The 25,090-nt window shown below is 40.5% G+C and overlaps 1 protein-coding gene across 5 annotated transcripts in view; it reads right to left on the bottom strand.

Annotated features, from left to right (window-relative positions):
• The window catches only part of LOC149319207 (rho guanine nucleotide exchange factor 7), a 121,798-nt gene that overhangs the window by 51,541 nt on the left and 45,167 nt on the right, over positions 1-25,090 (bottom strand). For all 5 annotated transcript variants that reach the window (XM_089511276.1, XM_089511278.1, XM_089511277.1 and 2 more), the window contains 4 exons: positions 20,877-20,971; positions 19,553-19,648; positions 17,829-17,951; positions 570-708 (listed from right to left, as the gene is read on the bottom strand). In XM_089511276.1, coding sequence (XP_089367402.1) covers positions 570-708; positions 17,829-17,951; positions 19,553-19,648; positions 20,877-20,971 — 453 coding nt within the window. The remainder of the gene's footprint in view (positions 1-569; positions 709-17,828; positions 17,952-19,552; positions 19,649-20,876; positions 20,972-25,090) is intronic.

The raw sequence follows: 25,090 nt of genomic DNA, 5'->3' as shown, positions 1-25,090 counted from the left end.
AAGGAATGAGTAGTGAGTAACATGGACAAAGGAGCTGAATCCGTAGTCCTAACCAACACCTTTTCCAGCTTAGAAATAAGTCACAAAAGCCTTCCAACTTGAAGGAAAAAGATGTTTGAAACCAATACTCCACAAGCTCATCCTTGATAGATGTCAAAACCTATGTGGGCTTCTAAAAAGGCTGTTTATATTCACTTTTTTGGAAAGTACAAATAGCACTTGAACTATCAGGTATTCATCCATATTAATAGATCACTGGTAGATTTCTACAGGCTTAAAGCAAAGTGATTAAAGGGTTCAAATCGTTTAAAAATGTGGCCTTGCACCCACACTACTGGAACGTGAAAAGGAGATAGGCTAATACAGCCCACAAGTAGGGCATTTACCCATTTGGAAAAATACAACCCCTGAGGTATAATGGCCTTGAATTTTCCAAAATACGTCTTTTCCAATGTTAGAAGAATGAACAAAATTTGGAAGCAATGTATCCTTGAAATGTACCTTTAAAAAAAGGAGAAGAAAATGCAAAATCATATTTAAACTTGAACATAAATGCTGTTAAAATATACCTCCATGTGTCTTTCAAGCTCTTTGAGTAATGTGGGATATTTATCCAGCCGCATAAATGGTTTGCTCAGGCCCGTTGTCAATACAAGAATCCCAGGACTGTTGGCTCCTTTTGTTTCCATGAATTCTCCTAGCTCTTCACTTTTCATAAATGGAGTGGGGGGAGAAAATAAACAAAATAAAACAATTCAATCCATAAAGAAGTAAATCAGTCAAATTCTTCAGCAACAATTTCACTGTCTGAAAAAGGATGAAGACCAGTCATAAAAATGGAAACATACCTACATACTTATGAATTCTTAATTATTTTAAACAGAAAAACTGATATTCAAGCTTAATTTTCCTCTCCCTGAATTGCAATTGAAAAGAATGTACGGTATAGTTTGAAGTTAAAAGTAGGATTGCTAGTATTCTAAATAATCAAATAGTTCCAGTAACGTTAATCAAACAGCATATTTTTCATATTCCCAACAGAAGCTACAGTTCAACATTAACAGACTATTCCTGTTTATTCACCCAGTATTCTTCAGTGGGGCCTCTTCCCAAGCAAATGAGAAATACAACTCAAGCTTTTGGGAAGCATTTTGAACTATCAGACTACTAAAGTATCACAAGTCACAAAAGACATTCCATCCTATGAAATGAGCATACAAGTGATTAAAAAGGCTGTAAAAATCATTTTATTCCAGCTCACATTTTCACCCTATCACTTATACAATGCTATTGCCTTTTAAAAATTATTCTTAACTGTTTATAGTGGAGTTTTTTGTTGCTATTGTGAATGTACATACGGTGCTCTGAGTATACATTAATATAGAAGAGTGGGATGTAATATATGCACATAAGCAAACTGACTAGTAACTAATGTGAGAACAGAAATTTCTGACTGTTTTAAAGAAGAAACATTTTTAAGAACCACCCTGACAGCTTCATCTGGGCAGACTCAAAGTCTCCCACTGTAATTTTATCTGTCCTAGAACAATATGAAGAATGTCTAGAAAGTATGGCCATTGGTTCATCCCACTCAAACTTTTAGTACTCATGTGCACCATTTCACTGAAAGGAAGTCTCATCTGCCCACACATCTCCACAATGCCATACTTAAGGCATGCTTGAAATAACAATCCAGCACGAAGAACCAAAATTATCTGTCTCCTCCACTGGGCATTAGCAACCAGGAAAATCTATGACCAAACCTCTCTCTTCCAAGAATGGCTGTTAGTTGTATCTTTATTCGCTCAGAGAATATACAACTGTGCTTTGTACAATTTCACTGAGTGTTTAGTAATCTGGCAATTTAAACAACTATTAAAATCCAAAACCATTTAAACAGTTAAGAATCTTGTGTATGGATCATTACATTAAAAAAAAATCCTGCCACAATGACCTATCATGAACACCTCTCTCTCATCATATGAAATACCAAAAGGCCATGAGCTGAAAGTATGCAGTGATGAAAAAATTACCAGATCATCTCAATGAAAACAGGGCCTCCAACTGCTGTAAGATTAAAAAGTAAAGAAATAATAAAAAGAGACACAGGCTGTCCTAGTGTGATATTGTGCCACTGTAAATACTAGTGGAAAAGGTGATAATAGAGGAGGAATCTGCTCTCTCTCTCTGTTCCAACAACAACCAGGAGAAAGTAAACATATGAAAATAGTGCACAAAAAGTACCTTTCTCTCACTAGCATGAAATATTTTGCCAAGTGTGGAAAGAGTGATCAGTGGGGCAGATCCTGACTGGTGCTGCTGCTACTACTGGTTACAGTAAAAGAAGTCTGCTCTACATTTCCAGTGCTATACTTTTCTCCCTCTACACAGGGACTATTCAGTGAAGTCACACAGCAATACATTCAACTCCTCCTCTGCTGGGTTAAACAGACAAGTATATAGATTAGAAACCTGCTTCTAAAAATAAGAGTAACTGCTTTCTCACTATAGTGAAGAGTGGTGCAAAGGTAGAAGTTCTCTGCTCACATTCATATGGCCAAGACAATTCAATATATCCCTGGCTTCTTCCTCTTTAGGAAGTGAAAATGCAGCAACTTTTTAAAGGAATATAGATGGGAGTTACATTTTAGAAAATCTAGCTTTTAATTTTTATTTTCATCTTGAAGACAATACCATAGTTCACGCAACCATCAATATAAAAGGCTGTGCCTAAAATACACACATGTATGTGTACCACAGCTGTGGATATTTATATTTAGGAGAGAGAAAATTCAAAGAGGAACTCTGATTTACCTACACAGCAAATATTAAGAAATTAGATTAAAAGTATAGTCTGATTATAAAATAATTTGCTAAGTTAAAAAAAACTGCTATTAATTTTAAAGACTGTGTACTGTGTAGAGACTATGCATCAGTTAACCTTATTTCCTTAGAGATCATTGCATCTATAAAATCAATGTGGGTCGTTCAAGATCACAGCTGTTTTGACAAACACAATAGCTCTTTATAACATGCAGTTTAGCCTGAATGCTGCAGAGCATTGCACACTGAATCTCTTCTGTATTTAACTGAAATTGTGCATAGCAAAGAAACAAAATGAGATATACAACAGAAAATCATTTAGCTAAGAAACCAGTAGGCCTCAGGAATAATAAAGATCTACTGTAGTCATTAAAATTTGATCATCTATTCAAAACAGATCGGTGAAGTAGAGTAAGTGGGAATAAATATTATTTACAATAACAGGGCATATGTAGAGAATTGGTATAAGACATCTTTCTAATAAAGACAGATCATTACTTTACCCAAGATTTGTGACTTAGTTTGTCTAGATTTCATAACTCATTTAGAAACTGACAACCTGGCTCTAAAATGAATCCAACCTATATATAGTTACTGAAATCTAGGAAGAATGCCCTCAAACGTAAATTAGCAAATAATACACAAACAACTGGAAAAACATTTAAGGCTGCAACTTACACTTCCAATTCCGGCCTATGGTAGATGGAACATGAACTCTCACCGCTGAAGGGTTTAAAGATGTCACATAGACAATGCATACTGAAAACCTTCCGGCAAACCCTTAGCTCAGTTAATGACTCTAAGCCTTTTTACAGTCTCTTGTGCGGCATTTCTGGACAGAATGCCTTATTCTTGGACTGTTGCTTCAAGTATGACATCACCCTCTATGTTAGCAGCCCTTGGGAAACAAAGTGGAGGAGGGACAAAAGGTTCTCTGACTCAGATTCTTATCTGTATTCCGTGCTCTAGTTATCTCCCAGAAGTGTGCTTTTTGAAAGCACAAGCTTCACATTTGGAAACCTGATATTATTTTTAAAAAAGAAAGAGATAATGACATAAGAGCAATAAAGTACACCCAAATTAAGTTCCTGCTGTAGTATCTAACCATTATGCAAACTGTACTTTTTATTAAAAAGGAAGCAATGGTTTTAAATCTGACAGAGAAAGTTGCTAATTTAAAGTCTGCTGGATGAACTGCAACATTAAAACAAAGATCTACCCATTCATTTATGTTACATATTTAGCCATTTCTGCCCTTAGGAAATACTGTGTTATATTAGTGAAATGTCCATTGTTTAAAAAGACACCTGTCTTTCTCTCATTTCCCGATATTAAATTGAGGGGGTTAAAAAAACTATCAGTGTAGTATCCAATTACTGAGAGAGAGATTCTGAAGGTACTTGGCCAGTAAGACTGATGCAGACTCCTTTTGTTTCATGTCTTTTTTAGATTGTAAGCCTGAGGGCAGGGAACTGTCTAAGAATTTGTAAACTGCTCTGAGAGCTTCTGTGGCAGAAGAGTGGGGTATAAATACTTAAATAAATAAATGTAGCTCTCAACCTCAATTAAGGGAGTGAGCTTCAGAATTTCACTTTTGGCTCTCCCCCCCCCCCCCCCCAAAAAAAAACCCTCCTTCTCACTGGCAAATTTCCCCACCACTGTTTTCTCAACTGTGGTTACTGGTTACAATATCAACTACATTTGTTCAGATTCATTTGAGAAAGACTCACAACTTTGTATCAGGCATTTCTCAAATTATAATACCAATACAGTGAAAAAACAGATTGACAACAGTAACTGGTACAAAGGAATACTGTGTACACTCATATATAAGTCTAGAAATTTTAGTAAAAAAATTGACCTCAAAAATATGAGTTGACTTATCCACAAGTCAATGTAAGTACAGTGGGCCCTTGTTATCTGCTGGGGTTTGGTTCCAGGACCCCCCCCCCCCAATGGATAACAAAATACGTGAATGCTCAAGTCCCATTAAATATAATGACATAGAAAAATGGTGTCCCTTATATCAAATGCCAGAATCAAGGTTCACTATTTGGAATTTATAATTTTTTTGAATATTTTCAAGCCGTGGATGCTTGAATCTTTGGATAAAAAAAAATCCTCGACGTATCCATGGGTCATATAAAAATCCTTAATTTTGACTCCAAAATGTGCCCTCAACTTATATATGAGGTCAACTTATAGCTGAGTATAGATTGTAATTTACATTGGAGCCTTCCTATTTGTGAGGGTTCGGTCCTGTCCCCCTCACCCGGAGGATGGGAAACAACATGGTTGGTCGTGCCCAATATTATTCAGTGGGTGATGACATGTGAGTTTCTGCATCATGCCAAAATTGAATATGCAGTGTGGCAATCCTCAGGTGATTCAATCTGTACCTTGCTATCCCACTGATCCCTAGAAGGAAAAATAACAAAACACTTGTTGCCATTTTAGGTTCCTGCTTCAACGCACTTAAAACCTAGTGGGCTACAACTCATCCTGAGCTATTTTCAGGTCAAACTGCGGCTACAGCAGTCTGATAGTACTTTAAATATTATTAGTTCATCCTAGACAATCCTACAATTTGACCTTTTGTGAAGTAGTTAGAATTATCTGCCAGAGAGCTCCAATGCTGTAGCTCAGGGGTCCACGCGGAAGAATTTTAAATACCTCATCAAAATAAATATCCCAGAATTCCACAGGATAAGGCCACAAGTATGAAACTGTCATAACTGTGCAATGTAGATATACCGTATATACTCGTCTATAAGTCAACCTCATGTGTAAGTCGAGGGCAAATTTTGGAGCTGAAATTATGGATTTTGATATGACCCATGGATAAGTCGAGGGTAAAACTTAGGGACATAGAGCAAAGGATTTAAAGGATGAAGCAAAGTAAAACACTGTCAAAGAACTTACAAAATCCCAGCACACATAGCTCTCGATGCTCACTCTTAAGGCTAGGTGGATGAGAGAGTAGAGGGGACCAGTGCTTCCAAGACAGATTATACTGTTACCTTTCACCAGGGGATGGTTTCTTCTTTTATTTAAGAATTAAACTACTGTACGTACATTGACCCATGGATAAGTCGAGTCAGGTTTTTTGGGTCAATTTTTTTACCTAAATTTCTAGACTTATACATAAGTATATACAGTATACAGTGCGCCCGCACAACATGCTACTTTATATCCCGCCTTTCTCCCAATATAGGGACTCAAACAAGTGTAATGTAATTCTGTTTAATGGTTAAACCCATTTCACAAGCAAGCAGAGACACAATTGGAAGAGACAGCCAAAAAAAGACTTATTTTATTTATTTTATGCTTAGCAAAGGACCACAACTCAAAGATATAAGTAAAGGGTTCTGTCCTGGGCCCAGTGCTATTCAACATCTTTATCAATGACTTGGATGAAGGAATAGCAGGCATGCTTATCAAATTTGCAGATGACACCAAATTAGGAGGAGTAGCTAAATACTCAAGTGGACAGGATCAAAATTCAAGAAGATCTTAATAAATTAGAAAGCTGGGCTAAAGCTAACAAAATGAATTTCAACACAGAGAAATGTAAGGTTCAACACTTAGGGCAGAAAAATGAAATGCACGAGTATAAGACGAGAAGCACCTGGCTTAATAAGATTATCTGCTTTATCACACTAAGGGGCAAACAGGATTTAAACAAGAGTTAAACTAGAGAAAACCATGAAATACCTGATGTTTATCACATGACATTTCCTGGTTTTCTCTAGTTTAACTCTCATTTAAATCCTGTTTGCTTCCTAGTGTGATAAAGCAGTATGTGTGAAAGGGATCTAGGAATCCTGGTAGACCACCACAAGTTGAACCTGAGTCAACAGTGAGATGCAACAGCTAAAAAGGCCAATGCAGTTTTGGTCTGCATTAATAGAAGTATACACTTGTCCCTTCACATTTGCGGCTTTGCCTTTTGCGGATCTGATTATTCACGGATTTTATTAATATGTTCTTTCTAGGAACATCTAGGTTCTCCAGCCCAACTCTATGGTCAACTTTAATGAAAGGTCGCACTGAAAGACCTAGAGATTCCTAGAGAGAACACTCCACTAGGCATTTGTAGCTCGTCCAGCGCAATTCCGCCTCTGCCGGGCGGCCTCCTCCCGGGGTGTCGGAGGTGCGCAACTGCGCACCGCCCCAGGAGTGCCGCCCACGGACTGAAAGGGCACCGTTGCGGGACTCTTTTTTAGGCTGCTTTGGCGCTTTGCGGCAGCCGGGAGTGGGCCCTTTAAAGACCTCTGGGGGGAAGACAGGGAGAGTGCTCGCCAGGTGAGAGCGGCGAGCTTAAAAGCCGGCGTTCCGGACCTTCCTGCCACGCCCCCTCCGCCTCCTCGCCGGACTCCGCAGCCAGAGCCGTGCCTCTGCCGGGCGGCCTCCTCCCTGGGTGTCGGAGGTGCGCAACTGCGCACCGCCCCGGGAGTGCCGCCCACGGACTGAAAGGGCACTGTTGCGGGACTCCGCAGCTGCACAGCTGCGCAGTTTTTGCTGGGCTTGGGAGGTTGTGGGTTAGCTTAGAGCAGAGGATGCCTGTGGTGGCTAACCTCTGCTCTTTAAATTGCTGGAGAAGGGTGGGGGGAGGTCATGGATGCGGGGGATGCACGGGCTGGGGAGGAAGGGGATAACATCACCTTGAGCGGAGCTCCTATTGAGGTGGTGTGGGGCAGGGGGAGGTATGGCAGTGGGAGGAGGGACTTGCGTTCCAGGGGAAGGGGAGATCGATGTTTCATATCTATCTCCCTTTCCTGTCCCTCTCCCAACCTAAGGGACCTGAGGGTCACTCCAACCGTGCCACAAACCCTGTCGCTGCTCCTGTGCAATGCCAGATCGATCAACAACAAGACCCACATCCTCCACGATATGTTGGAGGACCGAAGTTGAGATCTGGCTTGCATTATCGAGACCTGGCTTGGGCCTGAAGGGGATGCTGTGTGGGCTCAGGCCCTGCCCGCCGGGTTCTCGGTGAAGGACCAGCCCAAGTTAGGTGGGCGGGAGGGGGTGTGGCCTTGATACATAGGAACACCGTGTCCCTCACCAGGAACCACATCCGACAGACGTCCTATATCGAGTGTATTTACCTGACCCTAAAAGCGAGGGACAGTCTAGGGATTCTGTTGGTGTATCGGCCACCCCGTGCGCTAACGGACTCCCTTAACGAGCTGACACAGCTGGTCGCTGAACTGATGCTGGAGACGCCCAGGCTACTTGTCCTGGGCGACTTCAACATCTCCCTCACGGCCAGCTATGTTCCATCCGGTGCAGCTCGCGAATTCATGGATACCATGGCGGCCATGGGCCTGTCCCAGCTGATATTGGATCCTACGCATTGTGCGGGTAATACTCTCGATTTGGTCTTTTGTTCTGATGCGGAAAATCCGTGGGCAGAAATAACTAATATTTCCCCCCTGCCATGGACGGATCATTTCCTGGTTGAGGCGAAAATCAAGGTCTCTACCCAGATCCCTCCCGGATCCCATCCTATTAGGATGGTCCACCCTCGAAGGCTAATGGAACCCAAAAGGTTCCAGGAAGCCCTAGAGGGACACATGGTTGGAAGTGACGGCGACTCTGTTGACGCCCTGACTGGTATCTGGAATACCGGTCTCTCGAGGGCTATACACAGTATCGCTCCCAAGCACCCTCTCAGACCCGCTTCCAAACGTAAGCCCTGGTATACGGAAGATCTCCGGGCAAGGAAGCGGGAGCTGCGACGGCTAGAGTACCGTTGGCGGAAACACCTTCGCTTAGACGACAAGACTCTCCTAGCCCAACGGTTAGAGGACTATGGAGAGGCGATACGAGCAGCAAAGAATTCGTTCTATGGTGCTCGCATCACGTCCGCGGAGTCGCGGCCAGCAGAGTTGTTCAGAGTAGTCAGAGAGCTAACTCAGCTCCCTCCTGCCCTGAACCAGATCCTTGAACCTTCTAAGGCCTGCTGTGACCAATTTAACAACTTCTTCGCGGATAAAACTTCTCGGATAAGCGAAGGTCTTAACGCTGACATTCAGGCAGAACCTAGGGTAGAGGCATCCAGAGCCTCCGTGGACTTTGTTAAACTGGATCGGTTTGAGTTGGTAAGTACCGATGATGTGGACAAGATCCTCGGAAGTGTTCGGAAGACAACCTGCTCTCTCGATCCCTGTCCCTCGTGGCTAGCAGCCCAGGGGGGACCGGCTGTGACTTTATTGTTACGCCGGATTATTAATACATCTTTGAGGGAAGGGCAATTTCCATCTGATCTTAAATTGGCCATTGTAAAACCTTTATTAAAAAAGCCCTCCCTCGACCCCCTGGTACATAATAATTATCGGCCAGTTTCACTGCTGCCATTCTTGGGGAAGGTGATCGAGAGGGCGGTTGCAATCCAGCTTCAGGCGGTTTTGGATGAAACGGATTATCTGGACCCATTTCAAACTGGCTTTCGGGCGGGTTACGGGGTTGAGACGGCCATGGTCGCCTTGGTCGATGATCTCCGTCTGGGCATCGACAGGGGAAGCGTGTCCCTGTTGGTGCTCTTGGACATCTCAGCGGCTTTCGATACCATAGACCATGGTATCCTTCTGGGGCGCCTGGCAGAGGTGGGAATCGGGGGCACTGCGCTCCAGTGGTTCCGGTCCTACCTCTCCGGGAGGTCCCAGATGGTGCAGCTGGGAGACGTGTGCTCCGATGAGAGGGCCCTTAAAACTGGGGTCCCTCAAGGAGCCATTCTGTCTCCCGTGCTATTTAACATTTACATGAAACCACTGGGAGAGATCATCCGGAGACATGGGGCGCGGGGTTATCAGTACGCTGATGACACCCAAATAATTTTCTCTATGTCTCCGACTGATGCAGTGACTGAGGATGGCGTCTCTCCTCTCGTGGCCTGTCTGGAGTCAGTAATGGGCTGGATGAGGGAAAACCGACTCAAGCTGAATCCAGAGAAAACGGAGGTACTTGTGATAGGTTCCCCTGGTCCAGGAATGGCGGTGGTTCCACCTGTCCTGAACGGGGTCACGCTCCCTGTGAAGGACTCCGTGCGCAGTCTGGGGGTGCTTCTTGACTCGTCCCTTCACCTGACTGCTCAGGTGAATGCGACGGTCAAGAGCACCTGTCATCAGCTTCGGCTTATTTGCCAGCTGCGCCCATACCTGGCCCAGAGGGACCTTGAAACTGTGGTACATGCTCTGGTAGCCTCGAGACTGGATTTCTGCAATGCACTCTACATGGGGCAACCCTTATACCAAACCCAGAAGCTACAAATGGTACAAAACATGGCAGCCAGGCTGGTCACTGGTACTTCCAGGGCCAGCCACATTACACCGGTGCTAAAAGATCTGCATTGGCTGCCGATTCGCTTCCGGGCGCAATATAAGGTGTTGGTGATGACCTATAAAGCCCTAAATGGCTTGGGCCCAGGATACCTGAAGGGCCGCCTCTCCCCATACATTCCGTCCCACACCCTCAGAACATCTGGGCAGCAACTACTTAGGGTTCCCGGGGCCAGGCTTGTCTCCACTACCAGGAAGACATTTGCCATCGCTGCCCCGGCCCTTTGGAACATGCTGCCCATAGAGCTCCGCTCGGCCACCTCCCTGGCCCAATTTAAAAAGGATCTGAAGACCTTCCTTTTTGGTAATGCATTCCCCGATTAAGATGTCCTACGGACCTCCTTCTTCTTCACTGGCAAGAGGATTGGCTAATTCGGGGCTTTTCTGTTTCTTATTGTAATGTTTGTGATGGTTTGATGTAATGTTTTTAAAGTGTTGTAAACCGCCCTGATCTGAGGAAGGGCGGTATATAAATAAAAATTTTATTATTTTATTTATTTAATTCTGTGCTCAGTGTCTGGCAGATGTCAACCACAGAGTTGCACTGGAGAGGTGTCCTCAGGTAAAAACATAGTGTTTTTATTATTTGTAGTTTTTTCACATTCCCATGGGTTCTGTATCCCTAACCCTAGCAAATGTGGAGGGACAGATGTAGTGTCTAAATCAAGAGAAGTAAAAGTGCCACTGTATTCTGCTTTGTAAGGCCTCACATGGAATACTGTGTCCAGTTCTGGGCATCGCAATTCAAAAAGGTGTTGATAAGTTGGAGCGTGTCCAGAGGAGGGGGACGAAAATGGTGAAGGGTCTGGAAAGCATGCCTTATGAGGAAAGACTTAAGGAGCTAGGTATGTTTAGCCTGAAGAAGAGATGGTTAAGGGGTGAAATGACAGCCCTGTTTAAGTATCTGAAGGGATGTCACATTGAAGCTGGAGCAAGCTTGTTTTCTGCTGCTCCAGAGACTAGAACATGGAACAATGGATGCAAGCTACAGGAAAAGAGATTCCACCTCAACATTACTAGGAACTTCTTGACAGCTGGACAATGGAACACACTGTCTTGAAGTGTGGTGGAGTATCCTTCCTTGGAGGTCTTTAAACAGAGGCTGGAGGGTCATCCGTTGGGGGATGCCTTGGTTGTGATTTCCTGCATGGCAGGAAGTTGGACTGGATGGTCCTTGTGGTCTCTTCCAACTCTATGATTCTATATACAGGAACCAGGCTCTGGTATTACTACAGATGCCAACTCAATTCTCCTGTCTCACATCTGATAGGACCTAGGATCTCACACAAAGCACATGGAATTCATTCACCTCCCATTTTCCAATCTCTGGACAAAAGAATAAGGGACATGACTCAACAACAGTTTTATGAGTACCTACTATTAGCAATACACTTGCTACTATCAATACTAAGTTGGTATGGTGACCATGACAGAATTTAAATACATACTATAAGGAACTGCAGAAGAGAAAGTAATGCAAGCTGGTCTTTTATGGATGGCCTTATATAGTCTCAGGATCTACAGGCCAGTGTCAGGGTCTACTAACATATATGAGACATAGGTCCAATCCCAGAACATACAGAATATTCTTTTTATACTAGGCTTAAAAGAGTCTAATTATAAAGATGAACAGATAAGTATTCCTTCCAGTCTGATGTTGAACTTTTGAACAATCTGGTCTTCCAGATGCTGGGCTGTATCTCCCATCATTCCTCAGCAATGACTATGTTGATGGAAGTTGCCATCAAACAATACCTGAAGAGCCAAAAAGCAAAAAAGGCAACATGGTTCATCTGACCAAGGCTCCAGTGTCAAAATCTGAGTTTACTTTCAAATATATTCATTTCAAAAGCAGAATGATTGTGGCATATTAGTTTCTACTGCTTATTCTGCATTCAGCAGGCTCACATGAAGTGAAACATGAACCTCTAAACCTCAGGAATGTAGCAGGAAGCCTAAAGGTACTTAAGTAATTATATGTCTTTTGAAAACAGAGTAGAAAATTTTTGAGAAACGGTGAACCTTGCAGTGTGCTGGCATCAGAGTTTTGAAGATACATGGAGGAAGCTAAATCAGGAAAGGTTTTACTCTCTTTTGATGAGCCACAAGATACAAAAAAGTATCAGAAAAAATGATAAATGTGCTTCCAGAGAAACCAGTGATACGCAAGAATCTATTAAACAAATTTTTCTACAGACTGTCCAAAGCTACACTAAGCTTACAATGTCATCCCATCCAACATTCAGCTGTTCAAGCCCACATGCACACAAACAACTCATCAACGCTTGAAACACAGTTCTGATTTTCTATGAAAAAATATTATTAAACTGTAAAATGCAAGTCCTGCTTCAAATAACCAAACATAGGGCCCGAACAGACAGGCCAAAATAGAGCTGCTTCGGGTCACTTTGGAGGTGTTTTTTAAATGATACACACATCTTAAGAGGCCAGGAGCTGCACTAAAGCTGCGCTCTGGTCCTTAGGACTGGAGCATGGTTTTGGCGTGCCTTCTGGCCTCTTAGGATGCATGCCTCATTTAAACAGCATACCTCCAAAGTGACCCGAAGCAGCTTTATTTTGGCCTGTCTGTTTGGACCCATAGTTTGCCATGGATTCTGCAGCAACAGATTTAACCATCCACGGCTTGATTTTTTTTTTAATTTATAAAAATGCAAACTTTGATTTTGCCATTTCATATAAGGGGATACCATTTTACTCTGCCTTTGTATATAACAGAACTTGAGCATCCACAAATTTTAGTATCCTTAGGGGTCCTGGAACCAAATCTCAGTGGATGCCAAGGGTTCACTGTAGCATGTTGTTGAGTACACTTACATATTCTTATACATGGATTCTGAAAATATTTTCTAATGATCAAAACAGAACAGGAACAAGAGCTTCTCTACTATATCAATCAACAGCATAAATAATTAGCATTCTGCTTCCCACAGCGACCAATCAGATGCTTTCGGACCACCCATACAAAGAGCTTCGGGGAAATGTTGTTTCCAGCTACTGATGTTCAGGGATATACTGTTTCTGAACATGGAGGTGCTATACAATTATCTTTGTTTCTTAAGTTGTTTAAATGACTCATAAGCCATCTTTCAAAATACAGTTTTACACAATACACAATACAAACTAAAATTAAAATAGTAAGTAATAAAAACAATAAGGAAAAAGAATCAAAATCATAATTTCAGCCTGATATTCTAACCATAAAATCTAAAAACACCACCTCTAAAAGTAATGTACAGCAGCCAAGCCACCAGTGTGCCACTCTAAATTAAAGGTAGCCTAAAATAAAAGCATTTTAAGGAGCACCCAAAATAAAACAGGGAGAAAGCTAACCACATCTCCAATTGAAGCATGTTCCACCAACAGGGGGGCACTACCCAGAAGGTCCCATGACAGTCGTCTCTACTATTTATCCTGACAGATGCCTCTATAATGTATAAACTATGTTTATAACTGCTGTCTCATACATATCTTCAAACAATTTGGTGGGGGATAAGGACAGACAAAAGAAAGTACTTCTTCAAAATAAAACCAGTTAAACAATGGAAATTGTTTCCACAATATGTAGTGATATTCACCTATCTGAACAGCTTTGAAAAGAAATTAGACAAACATATGGATGATATGATAACTAATATAAAAGGTAAAGCTAAAGGTTTCCCCTTAACATGAATATCTAATTGTAACTGTCTGTCGGGGGTGCCTCAGCTCCTGGCTACTTGGCCTCAGAGAGAGCTGTATCAGTGCTCATCTCTGTTACTAAGCCAACTAAGCGTTGTCAAAGACGGCTCTGGTGGTCATGTGGCCAGCATGACTGCACAGAACGCTGTTACCTTCCCACCAGGATTTATATCCTTTTTATCTACTCCTTTTATCCTATCTCCTATTTATCTACTTGCATTTGCATGCTTTCAAACTAATAGGTTGGCAGGAGCTGGGACTAGTGATGGGAGCTCACTCAGCCATGCAGCATTTGGGCAGGAGGTTAAGAGGCAGCAGTCATTGAGCAATTAACTCAGTCCAGTACAGTCACAGGTTATCCAACAAGACGAAGGGCAAGATAAGATGGCAGTCATCAGCCAATCCAGGAATCGTTAACAACTCAGCAACTCAGTTACAAGAGCCAACAAGGAATAAGCAAAGTCGTCAAAGCGTAGCCAGCTTAAGGTCAAAGAAACATGAAAGTAACAGATCTCCACCCAGGTAAGATAGTTGAGAACAATGAAGAGAAAACATGTAAGAGTTGCTGGGAGATTTATGGCAAGCTATTTCAAATATACATGGGGACTAATTAATTAGTGTCTCTGGTTTAACAATCTTTGGGGTAGGTGATTCTTTCACATTCAACGAAAGATGCAGGCATGTCACTTCATCCTCTGCCTTCTGGTGGGGAGCAGGGTCCCCACTTGCCTCAGCTCCTGGCTATTGGACCTCAGAGAGATTTCCATTATCAGGAGCTGCAGATTCCTGGCAATCTGCCTCTCCTCTCCCTTTGAATTGCAGAACTCTATAGAGGATGAGTAATGACACAGTATAGACGGTACATCTTAAAATAATCACTTGCTTCAGAATACAAAAGTAGGGCTTGATTACTGGATTCATCTCATACTTGCAGGCTGTCCAAAGACAGCTGATTGGCCATTGTGGGAACGGGACACCAGACTAGACAGTCTGATTGGATACAGTACTGTTCCGCCTTTCAGGTTTTTAACTTCTAAGTAAATCTGCACAGCGTAGGCTGCAATTCTATAAAGACCTACTTGGAAATAAGTCCCACTGAAATGAATAAGTAGAACAAGGACAGAAAGCTTGTTTTAGCTAATTACTAAAAATGTTCATCTGACTATTGCAGTTTCTGTCATGTCATTTTAATCTTCAAAGCTACTCCTTGCAAAATATTTCAAAGTGCATTTTTGTTGTACAGGTATGTAAAGGAACAGACATGACCAATACACTTCTGTTTAGTTACAAACACTATTTTTTTCAAATCAGAGAAAGAGAGATGAGGTGTTAACACATCACACTCCACAGAAGTACAATATGTAGATATGTGAGCACAAAAACCATGTCCCAGTGTTCTCCTGGATGTTTCCACCATCTGGAAGCAGCAGAGACTTTAGAAAGCTTATAACCACATACAGCTGATAAATCTTGGTAAGGCACAGCTCCCAATCAAAGGAACTCTACAGTTAAAAATCCCTCTAAACATAGTCAGTAGAGCTTCATGTTCAACACACAAAGGTCACTGATAATACCAGGTGCTTATTAGTATTCAAGATAGGACTTGAGCATATACCCACCTCACACCAGCCATTTTACCTTCCACACATTCACATTCAGGTGAAAGACTCAATGTATATGTGCAGTTATTCACACCTAACATCAAACATATGTATACTGTACACAGATTGCTAATCTGTATCCAGAAATTATGGCCACACAAAAGAACATATCAGTGTTCAAACAGGTTCCTCTGGTTATGTTTCTGTTCAAACATTCAAATCTGTTGAACAACAGGAATAAGGAATCTGGGGGTCTTGTGTGCCTTTTTTAAAGAAAAGGTTAAGCTATTATCCATAAAAAATACTACACTGCTACACTATACAGAAACGTATCTCAGGATCTTTATTGGAGCTTTCATTGGGCGATGATTTCTGGTAAATTCAGTAGTTCTGCCTGGTTCAATTGTGTAAAGTGTCTTTTGTCTATCCACAATAACTTATAAAAATAAAGTAAGAACGCTAATGAAATATTCTGACAATGTATCTGAGAATGTTGACTGTAATCTACAAAGCCCATGCTAAAATAAACTTGTTAGTCCTGATTGAATGTTACTTAATTCCTCTACCTCACAGCAATATTTTTATAATGAAATTAAAAAAATATTTGGGGGGGGGGGGATTTGCTGAGAAATATTTCATGAGAGGGAAGGAGGGAAGACAACAAATGGACCAATTGAGGTAATTATAAAAAGCCTCAAAACAGAACAAAGTAATAGCACAGAATGGTTTAATAAATCAGATATACATTTAAGGTATAAATCCTGTTTGCTGCCACAAAAATCCAGGCTGGAAGACATTTTCGGGTCTCATTGTGTCAACCTTAAACCTCAAAACAGCTCACAAATGACTGATGTATTTATGGATGGTATGAGCTGTAATGCTGTCCTCCATTGTTTTCTCTAGTTTGTGCTTCTTGGTCACACACTCTCATTGTTCTGCCCTTAGTCTTCTAACTCTTACAATTCTGCGTACTACAGTTCAAGAAGGATATTGCCAAGCTGGTATGTGTTCGGACAAAAGCAACCAAAATGGACAATGGTCTGAAAACCAATGGCAATGAAGAATGGTTTAGGAAGCTGATAGGTTTAGCCTGGAGAGGAGAATACTGAGATGTGACACAATGGCCATTTTTAAATATCAAAAGAGATTCTAAACATTAGAAAGACTTCCTGACAGTAAGGGCTGTTCAGTAGTGGAATATGCTACCTCAGAGTGTGGTAAAGTCTCCTTGCTTCAAAACATAATGCAGAAATAATCCAGTCTGAGACCACTTTAACTGGCCTGGCACAGTGCTAGAGAATCCTGGGAATTGCAGTTTATTGTGGCACCAGAGCTCTCTGACAGAGAAGGCTAAATGTATCACAAAACTACAGTACCCAGAATTCCCTAGCATTCAGCCAAGGCAGTTAAAGCAGTCTCAAACTAGATTATTTCTGAAGTGTGTTTTGGATCCAATTCAACCTGGCCTGAGAAAGAGTTCAGGTGCCTCAACAAACTACAAATCCCAGGATTGTGTAGGATAAAGTTATGGCAGTTAAAGTGGTGTCAGACTGCTTTATGTCTGCAGTGGATGCACCCCTTGCTTGCATGTTTTTAAACAGAAGCTGTACACTCATCTTTCAGGAATAATTTGATTGTGTATTCTTGCATAGCAGAGGGTTGGACTGGATGGTCATTGTCATCTCTTACAACTCTGTAATTTATGTAAGAGCAAAATAGAGACAAGAACAGGAACCAAAGAATTCAAATTACAAGAAAAGGGATTTCACCTAAGCATCAGGAAGAATATAGTTACTGTATGAGATGTTCAACAGAGGAATAGTCAGAGGGTGATGGACTCTCCTTTTTCAGAGGTTTTTAAATAGAAGTTGGATGGTCATCCCTCAGGAATACTTTAGTTGTGTCTTGCTGCATGGCTGAGAGTTGCACTACCTAGTCCTTACTGTCCCAGCCAATTCCATGAATCAAATCTTCCACACTCCCACACCAAAATCCTACTCAAAACTGATATCTTTAGAGGCAAAAAAAATAATAACAACAATAAAAATGTGTTCCAGGCACAGCACAAGGTGCCACACTTCATATGCTTACCCAAAGTGAATGTGTATTAGCCAATGCATACTAGCATACATGTGCTCATTTCCTTCAAATACACTTATACATTTGATCTCTATCCTTGATTTAAGAAAACTTTTGTACTGAGTACTGATCACAAATGAACAGAAACACAAAAATTATCACAAATACCTGAGCTTGTATACACACACTGAATATAGATAATTTAATAGGTGAACATCACTAAATAGAAATAAGGCAATCTCATAAACTCTTCCTCCTCTATAGCATTTCTAGATCTACATACCTATGTTCTGTAAGAACTGTTACTGCTGACGGATGGTTGGCACAGTAGGCAAGGTACAGATTTTTCATTTGTGGCATCAGATTTAGAAAGCAACCACCAACTCTCTGCTGAGTTTCAGGCAACCTGAAATAAAGTAGTATCAATGTAATTTTTAAAAACAATACCTAATTGCAAATGTACTTCAAATTCACTAAAGGTGCCATTGTTTCGGGAGCTTCAAAAGCCAGATACAGATTTTTAATGACAGATGATGGAGAAGTGGGTGAGTTATTTAAAAAAAGAGTGGAGGCATTATATGAAACTGTACACTTTTTTGTTTAGTTTTTACAAAGAAGAACCTAAAGATTTGGGGAAATATTTCATAGACTTTGAGCCTACCGTCACTAAGAACTCACTGTGCACCTGTGTTATTTAGCATGTCAAGTTCTATATATTTATATTGACGTATGCCATTTCCTTACTGCTAATACAGTAAAACCGTAAATGAAAAGAAAGATACTAGAAGCCAACCTAGACATGAGCATCTTTTAACAAATATGCATCAACCACACCAGCTGGAAAAAGACTCTCCTTTTCAGAGGTTATTAAATAGAAGTTGGATGGTCATCCTTCAGGAATACTTTAGTTGTGTCTTGCTGCACGGCTGAGAGTTGTACTACCTAGTCCTTATAACATCCCATTCAATTCTGTAATTCAAATTTTCCACACTCCCACAGCAAAATCCTACTCAAAATCCTACTGAGCACACAGTAAAGTAGAAGGAAAACCAATGCCATTCTCCCAACTGACCTAGCTACTCTTGAATGTTTTCAGACATTTCCTCATGAGCTTGGCTCACTTCTGCAGTCAGGGGAAATACCTTAAGACAATCCGGTATGATGAGGCAAGGAAGGGAAAGATTTTGTTGCTCCTGTATCAGTGTGACATTAAAAGTTGGCCATAAAATCCACTAGGTGAGCAAGTCACATGTTCTCAGCCTCAGAAGAAGGCAATGGCAAACCTCCTCTAAACAAATCTTGCCAAGAAAACCTCATGATAGGCTTGTCTTAGGGTTGCCATAAATTGGAAATAAATTGAAGGCACACAACACTCACACATCACTCCCACTTTAAAGCCACATTAGGTAGCATTCTTATTTAGAAAATGAACATCTAGTTTGGCCCTGCATTTTGTAATAACATCACCAAGTTATATATACTCACATCAGCTATGGATTTGAGCCTATTTAATTTAGTTCAAGACTGATAATATATTAATAAAACAGGTAAAATAAGGATAAAACAAAATAATCTCTTCAATATTCACTAACTCTCAGGATTATTTCCCCAATGCTTGTCAACACCCCACAATGAAAGATTCTAATTAAACAAGAATGTAGACACAAAGTTTCTTGCACGTTCTTTGTTCTATATATTGTGAGGTACCATATTATTGATTCTATCTTTGTAATTGCATAGTTCACCATATAAGGGAAGGGGGATTTTTTTGCTTGTAAATCATGTAATGCCTCTTATCATTCCCCATTATTGTTAAAGCTTTCCTTGGATATATATATATAAATCCAAAATTGGATTGAAACCAATTCTTTTCTTGTGACAGATGGTTAAATCAACATATCAGAGTAAATGAACAACTCCTTAAGGTATATCAGGCATAATTCTAAACAGTTTATTAACTTGTAAAGTATCACAGAGCACTTGATTATGAAATTATACAATACGTACTTGGTGCATTCTTCTAAAGACTGTACAAGCATTTGCTGAAAAGAACTGATTTCTTCTAGATTTCCCATTAAATAAGAAGTATCTGTAGAGTTTAACCTGGAGCCAAGCAAAGGAAAAAAGAAAATGAAGGTTAAAAACCTGTACAAAACCTCACCTCCTATAATGTAAAATACAGTTTACCATGGGGAACTCACTTCTAAACCCTGGTGGCACAGTGGTTAAATGCCTGTACTACAAGCCATAAGGTTGTGAGTTTGATCCCAGGGGTTCCAAGGTCCACTCAGCCTTGCATCCTTCCATAGCAATAGCAATAGCAATAGCAAGTACATTTCTATATCACTTATAAGTGAACGAAGCACTCCCTAAGCAGTTTACAATCTATAAGCTAATTGCCTCCAACAAGATGGGTACTCATTTTAGCAACCTTGGAAAGAGGCCAGGCTGAGTTGACCCTGAGATAGGTCGCTAAAATGAATACCCAGCTTGTTGGGGACAATTAGCTTACAGATTGTAAACTGCTTAGGGAGTGCTTAGTTCACTGATAAGCAGTATAGAAACATACTTGCTATTGCTGTTGAAACTCAGAGAATCCTCTACTTTCTTATGTGCCTTAGATGCATAACCTCTCCCCACATATCCCTGCTGCTTCACATTTGGACTCAATAAGCTGGAGAGCAAGGATGGCATAAAGTAGAGCTTCCCACCACAAGGAATATGCATTTTATATTATTCCCTCAAAACATCTGAAAGCTACTCAACAGCTCCACTATACAAACAAGTGATCCAGAATCCTCTGCAATACAGACATATTTGGAGAGCTGTTTTTGTTGTATTCTTTATCTTGCACAAGAAACCAGTCAGAAAAGTAAGCCAGTTCAGCTCAGTTAGCTAAAAGAGTGGGAATGGGGAATATAATAATTGGGCAACACTAGCAAACCAACTAGAAGCTGGGGGGGGGAGCAGCCAACATGCTACTCAGAGTGGCAGCCTAGTTATATATGCCAGCATCAATGACAGCTCTTCACTAACTGTATAAATCTCTCAACAAAGCTCTCTTACTCTCCCACGCTAAGATGTCACAGAATTTTCATAAACACTGTAAAGTTGCTATTGCATGAAGATGAAGGCCAGTTTAAACACCTGTTGTCTCCACTGTGTTTTCACAGGAAAGATATAACAATCATCAGGTACATCTCAGCCCCAGTGGTAGAAAGATCACCTACAACGGAAGGCCCTTAAAAACACAAGCTGGCTCATATGTTATGTCCAAACTCTTATAATTGCCAGCATACATATGTTCTGTTCAATTGGAAAATGTACTTACTTTTCACTAGCTTGTAATGGTCGCAGGTAGTTAGAAAGCATGGTCTGTAGTTCTTTAGCATATTCATTTTCTGTTTCTAGAATGTTTTGTAGCACCTACAATACATGAAGACTTACAATTGTAATTTTAAAATGACAGTAAAAAAAACACTAAACGTTTAACACCACTATTCTTTGTGGTAGCTTATCACAGAACCTGGAGACTGTAATGGTAGAGAAAGTGGATTGGAAGGGGCATGTTGACAAGAGTAAGCAATGGCAAAATACTGAAGAAATAAAAGAGGATCATGACGGTAGGGAAGTGCCAGAGCATATAATCTGCCTATCAAATATTAGGGCACAATCCAAGGTTAATATTGAGTTAGGCCTTGGAAGGTACTGCGTAAAATCTATGACAAGTGCTGACAGTTAGCAGAGGCAGTACTGACCGGTTTTGTTTACAGGATCTTAATTGTTTGTAGAGAATTATGACTAACTAATGTCAAGTTTAAAACAAGAAACAGTACCATGCTTTGTAGTTCTCCTTCCAGCCTTGGTGTGGCTTTGCCACAATCTACAGTCAGCACTGCAGCAAATGGAGCAATAAGAGAGACCACCATTTTTTATTCTCTGGAAAACTACGTGCACTCATAGTTCTTTCAATATCTTTGTCACCAAAAGGTTTATAGTGAAGCTCCAAGAAGGTTCAGAAAGAGTGTATGTGTGTGTGCACACAGAGAAGCGGGAATTCTCTTGGATACTGTCAATTATGGTACACCCACTGACTCAATAATTCAATAGTGAGTCCATATATAGGGAAATCCCACTGATTCAATGGATTTAGGCTGTATCTGCAGTGCAGAATTAAGGCAGTTTGATACCACTTTAACTACCATGACTCAATGCTAGGGTTTATAGTGTGTCGTGGCACCAGAACTCTGACAGCAAAAGCTAATTATCTCATAAAACTACAAATCCTCAAATTCCATATCATTGAGCCATGGCAATTAAAGTGGTGTCAAACTGCATTATTTCTGCAGTATGATGCAGCCAGAATCTAGTCAGGAGTAAAAGCAGGACTGAAATCAGCTTACAGACAAAACATACATTAAGAACAGGGCTACTCCAACAGTGAGACTTCCCTCATTTTAGATATTCAAACAGCTCTTATGTCAGTTTAAAACAAGATAGTCTGTAGCAGCCAGGACCACTGCATCCTTCAAGAACAACTATCTTTTCTTACTTTTTAAGACACCAGGCTGCTATTCTTTCAAAATCCAATTTATTACAATTATGGTACCCCAATAGTGTCTCTCCTAGTAACCCTGTGATCTTGAGATGTACTAGACCAACCACATTGTCCAATGCTGCAGTTTACAGTCTGTTTGGGACATAAAACAGTTATTCATGCCTGTATGAAAACCTGATGAAACTAGTGACATGCTGAACTATTTAAAACAGAGAATTCACTGCTTCTTTCATTAGTGTTGCCAGACGCTGTTTTATTCCCCTGAATAGGCCTATTCAGTTGAAGAGGAGGGGTGGGGAGGGAGACCATTTCTGAGTTCATTCTTTTGTTGGTAACTTGACTCCTGCCCCAAAGATTAAAATGTCCCTATTCTGTAAGAAGCACTAGGAAGAACAGATGTCACAAAGAACACATAAGCTATTAATTAGCTAGTTTTGAAAGTGTAATACCACACTTTCCACTCAAGATGCAGAAAGATTAATAAATTATATCTTGCACTGCAAAAGATGATGATGAAATGTCAGTAGACTACAACACTATCACACATAAAGCTGAGCAGCGTACAAGAAAATGTTGCACTGTTACTACGCACTACAATCATCGACTAGCAACAGGCAAAAAAAAATGCAGCAAATGCAATGGGGAGAGGATCCTAAGACAATGATCATGCAGAACCATTCCTAATGCATTTGAGTACAGCTACAGAAATATGCTAGACATGTACATCATGGCTATACCATTTTCGCATAAATCATGACAAACTATCTTAATGATCTAATTTCCAACTGGAAACTAAACTTCCTTTTTCAAAATGAAGAAACCTATCAAGAGATCAAAGGAACTATATATGAAGATGCAGAATTATTCTCTCTAACCTGAAAAGACCAAGTATATATAAACAATATCAAACTATTAATACTTTCAACTTTTTACATTTTAACTGACAGTAAACTGAGTTCCCATCAACAAACATGCACTCCAGTTTTAACTATATCTAAATCTATATCTAAACTTTAACTATATTTAACTATATCTATGTCTAAACTCTAGACCTGTGCTTATCAAGCACCCTGGAAACATCACAGTCTGGTATCCATGTGTTAATGCACTAAGAAATATGCATATAAGATCTTAGCGTGTCACTGTCAGTACATAGGCTTCACAATCAATTACCTATCTCCCATTAGGGAAAGCTGCAGAACACGGTATGTTTACAGTATCCTAGAAGGTACAAAGATCCAATTGCAATAATATGACACATTCAGCATAGCTGCAGCTCACAATTTGTTATCTCACTACCATGCTTGTTTGCTCTAATAATCACCTTTCTCTTCTTTTTTGCTTTCTGCAGATTCTGGCTGCTGCAAGACCCCATGAGAGTTCAAAGACCTTGTTCTGAAAACTCCATGACCATTTGATGAAACTAGGTACGAAATGTGAATTGCTTTCACAGACATGGTAACCTTTTACAGTCTGCAGCACAAATGAAAAGCACAGAGGGATGAATTCATCCAGTGTGAGCTATGCCTCAGTCACAAGGCATGGGGGGAAAAATCAAGTACTGTATGTCTTAATAGTTCATATGCATAGGGGTTGGACTGGATGGGCCTTGTGGTCTCTTCCAACTCTATGATTCTATAACACCCAATGTATTCCCTCCCTAAAATAAAAGCTCTCACCCGAGTGTGGTTTAAAGTAGGTTTTAAAAAAAAAAGTTTGTCCAATGTCAGGTGTAAAGAAAAAGTTATTTCAAAATGACATTTATGTCCAATTGTTAAAGGGTGTGTGTGTGTGACGCTATCACAGGTGCAACTAAACTATATAAATAAGGCAATTTATAATGCCAAAATAATGCCACTTTAAATACGATAGCTCCATAATATAGAACCCTAGGATTTGTAGTTTTACAAGGTCTTTAGCCTTCTTAACAAAGAGTGCTGATGCCTCACAAAAATGCAAATCCCAGAATTCTGTAGGATGGAGCTGCCATGGCAGTTAAAGTGGTGTCAAACTGCATGATTTCTACAGTGCAGATGCACCCCATGAAGGAGAATAACACAGCAAAACAGAACTGGAATGATTTCTAATGACCTATACTCTTTCACTCAAGAAGAAGGAAAAGCCACTATCAAATGAAAAAGTCAAGAACATTGTATTTAAAAATAATCCCAACCTATAAATGTCCACCTTGCAAACAAGTCAATGATTTCTGATTCAGTGCCACACACGAGTGCTCAAAATGCAAAAGCTGAAACAAGCCCATGGGAGCTTATCAATAGACCTATTTCAGAAAATACACAGAATTTCTATGTGTACAAAAAGGTACACCACTCCTACATGGCAAGCAAGAATTCCTCTCCCTCCTTTCCTCAGGGTGACAATGCTTAATGTGAAACCAGCTGTTCCTAATGCATACAGACTGAGCCTCTGTGTGATGAACAAGACATTTGCATGACTTGTTTCTCAGAAACCCATGTTGATTTTTTGTGATCATGGCATTCCCTTCTAAATGTTCACAAACTCTCAGTTTAATAATCGACTCTAGAATCTTTCCTGGTATTGATGTCAGACTAACTGGATGATAATTGATGGGGTCCTCTTTTTTCCCCTTTTTGAAGATGGAGACATTTGCCTTCTTCCAATCTGCTGGGACTTCTCCTGTTCTCTAGGAGTTCTTAAAGATTATTGCCAACGGCTCTGAGATTATTTCTGCCAGTTCTTTTAATACCTTTGGATGTAGTTCATCCAGTCCTGGAGGCTTAACTTCATTTAGATTACCCAGGTATTCCTGTACTACGTCTTTACTTATTCTGTGCTGAATTTCCCCTATATCCTCTGCTTCATTTTCCTCAGGTTGAGCACCCTTTGCCTTTTCTGAGAACACTGAGGCAAAGAAAGTGTTTAATAGTTCTGTATTTTCTCTGTCCCCTGTTAGCATTTCTCAATTTTCTACACGCTTTCCATGCAGTGGCCCTACCATTTCCTTC

Source organism: Sceloporus occidentalis, unplaced genomic scaffold, assembly GCF_023333645.1.
Source record: "Sceloporus occidentalis isolate IW3139 unplaced genomic scaffold, rSceOcc1.0.p SCAF_2, whole genome shotgun sequence".
Taxonomy (NCBI): domain Eukaryota; kingdom Metazoa; phylum Chordata; class Lepidosauria; order Squamata; family Phrynosomatidae; genus Sceloporus; species Sceloporus occidentalis.
Note: the sequence above shows the minus strand (reverse complement) of the source record. Positions and strands in the feature narration are given on the sequence as shown.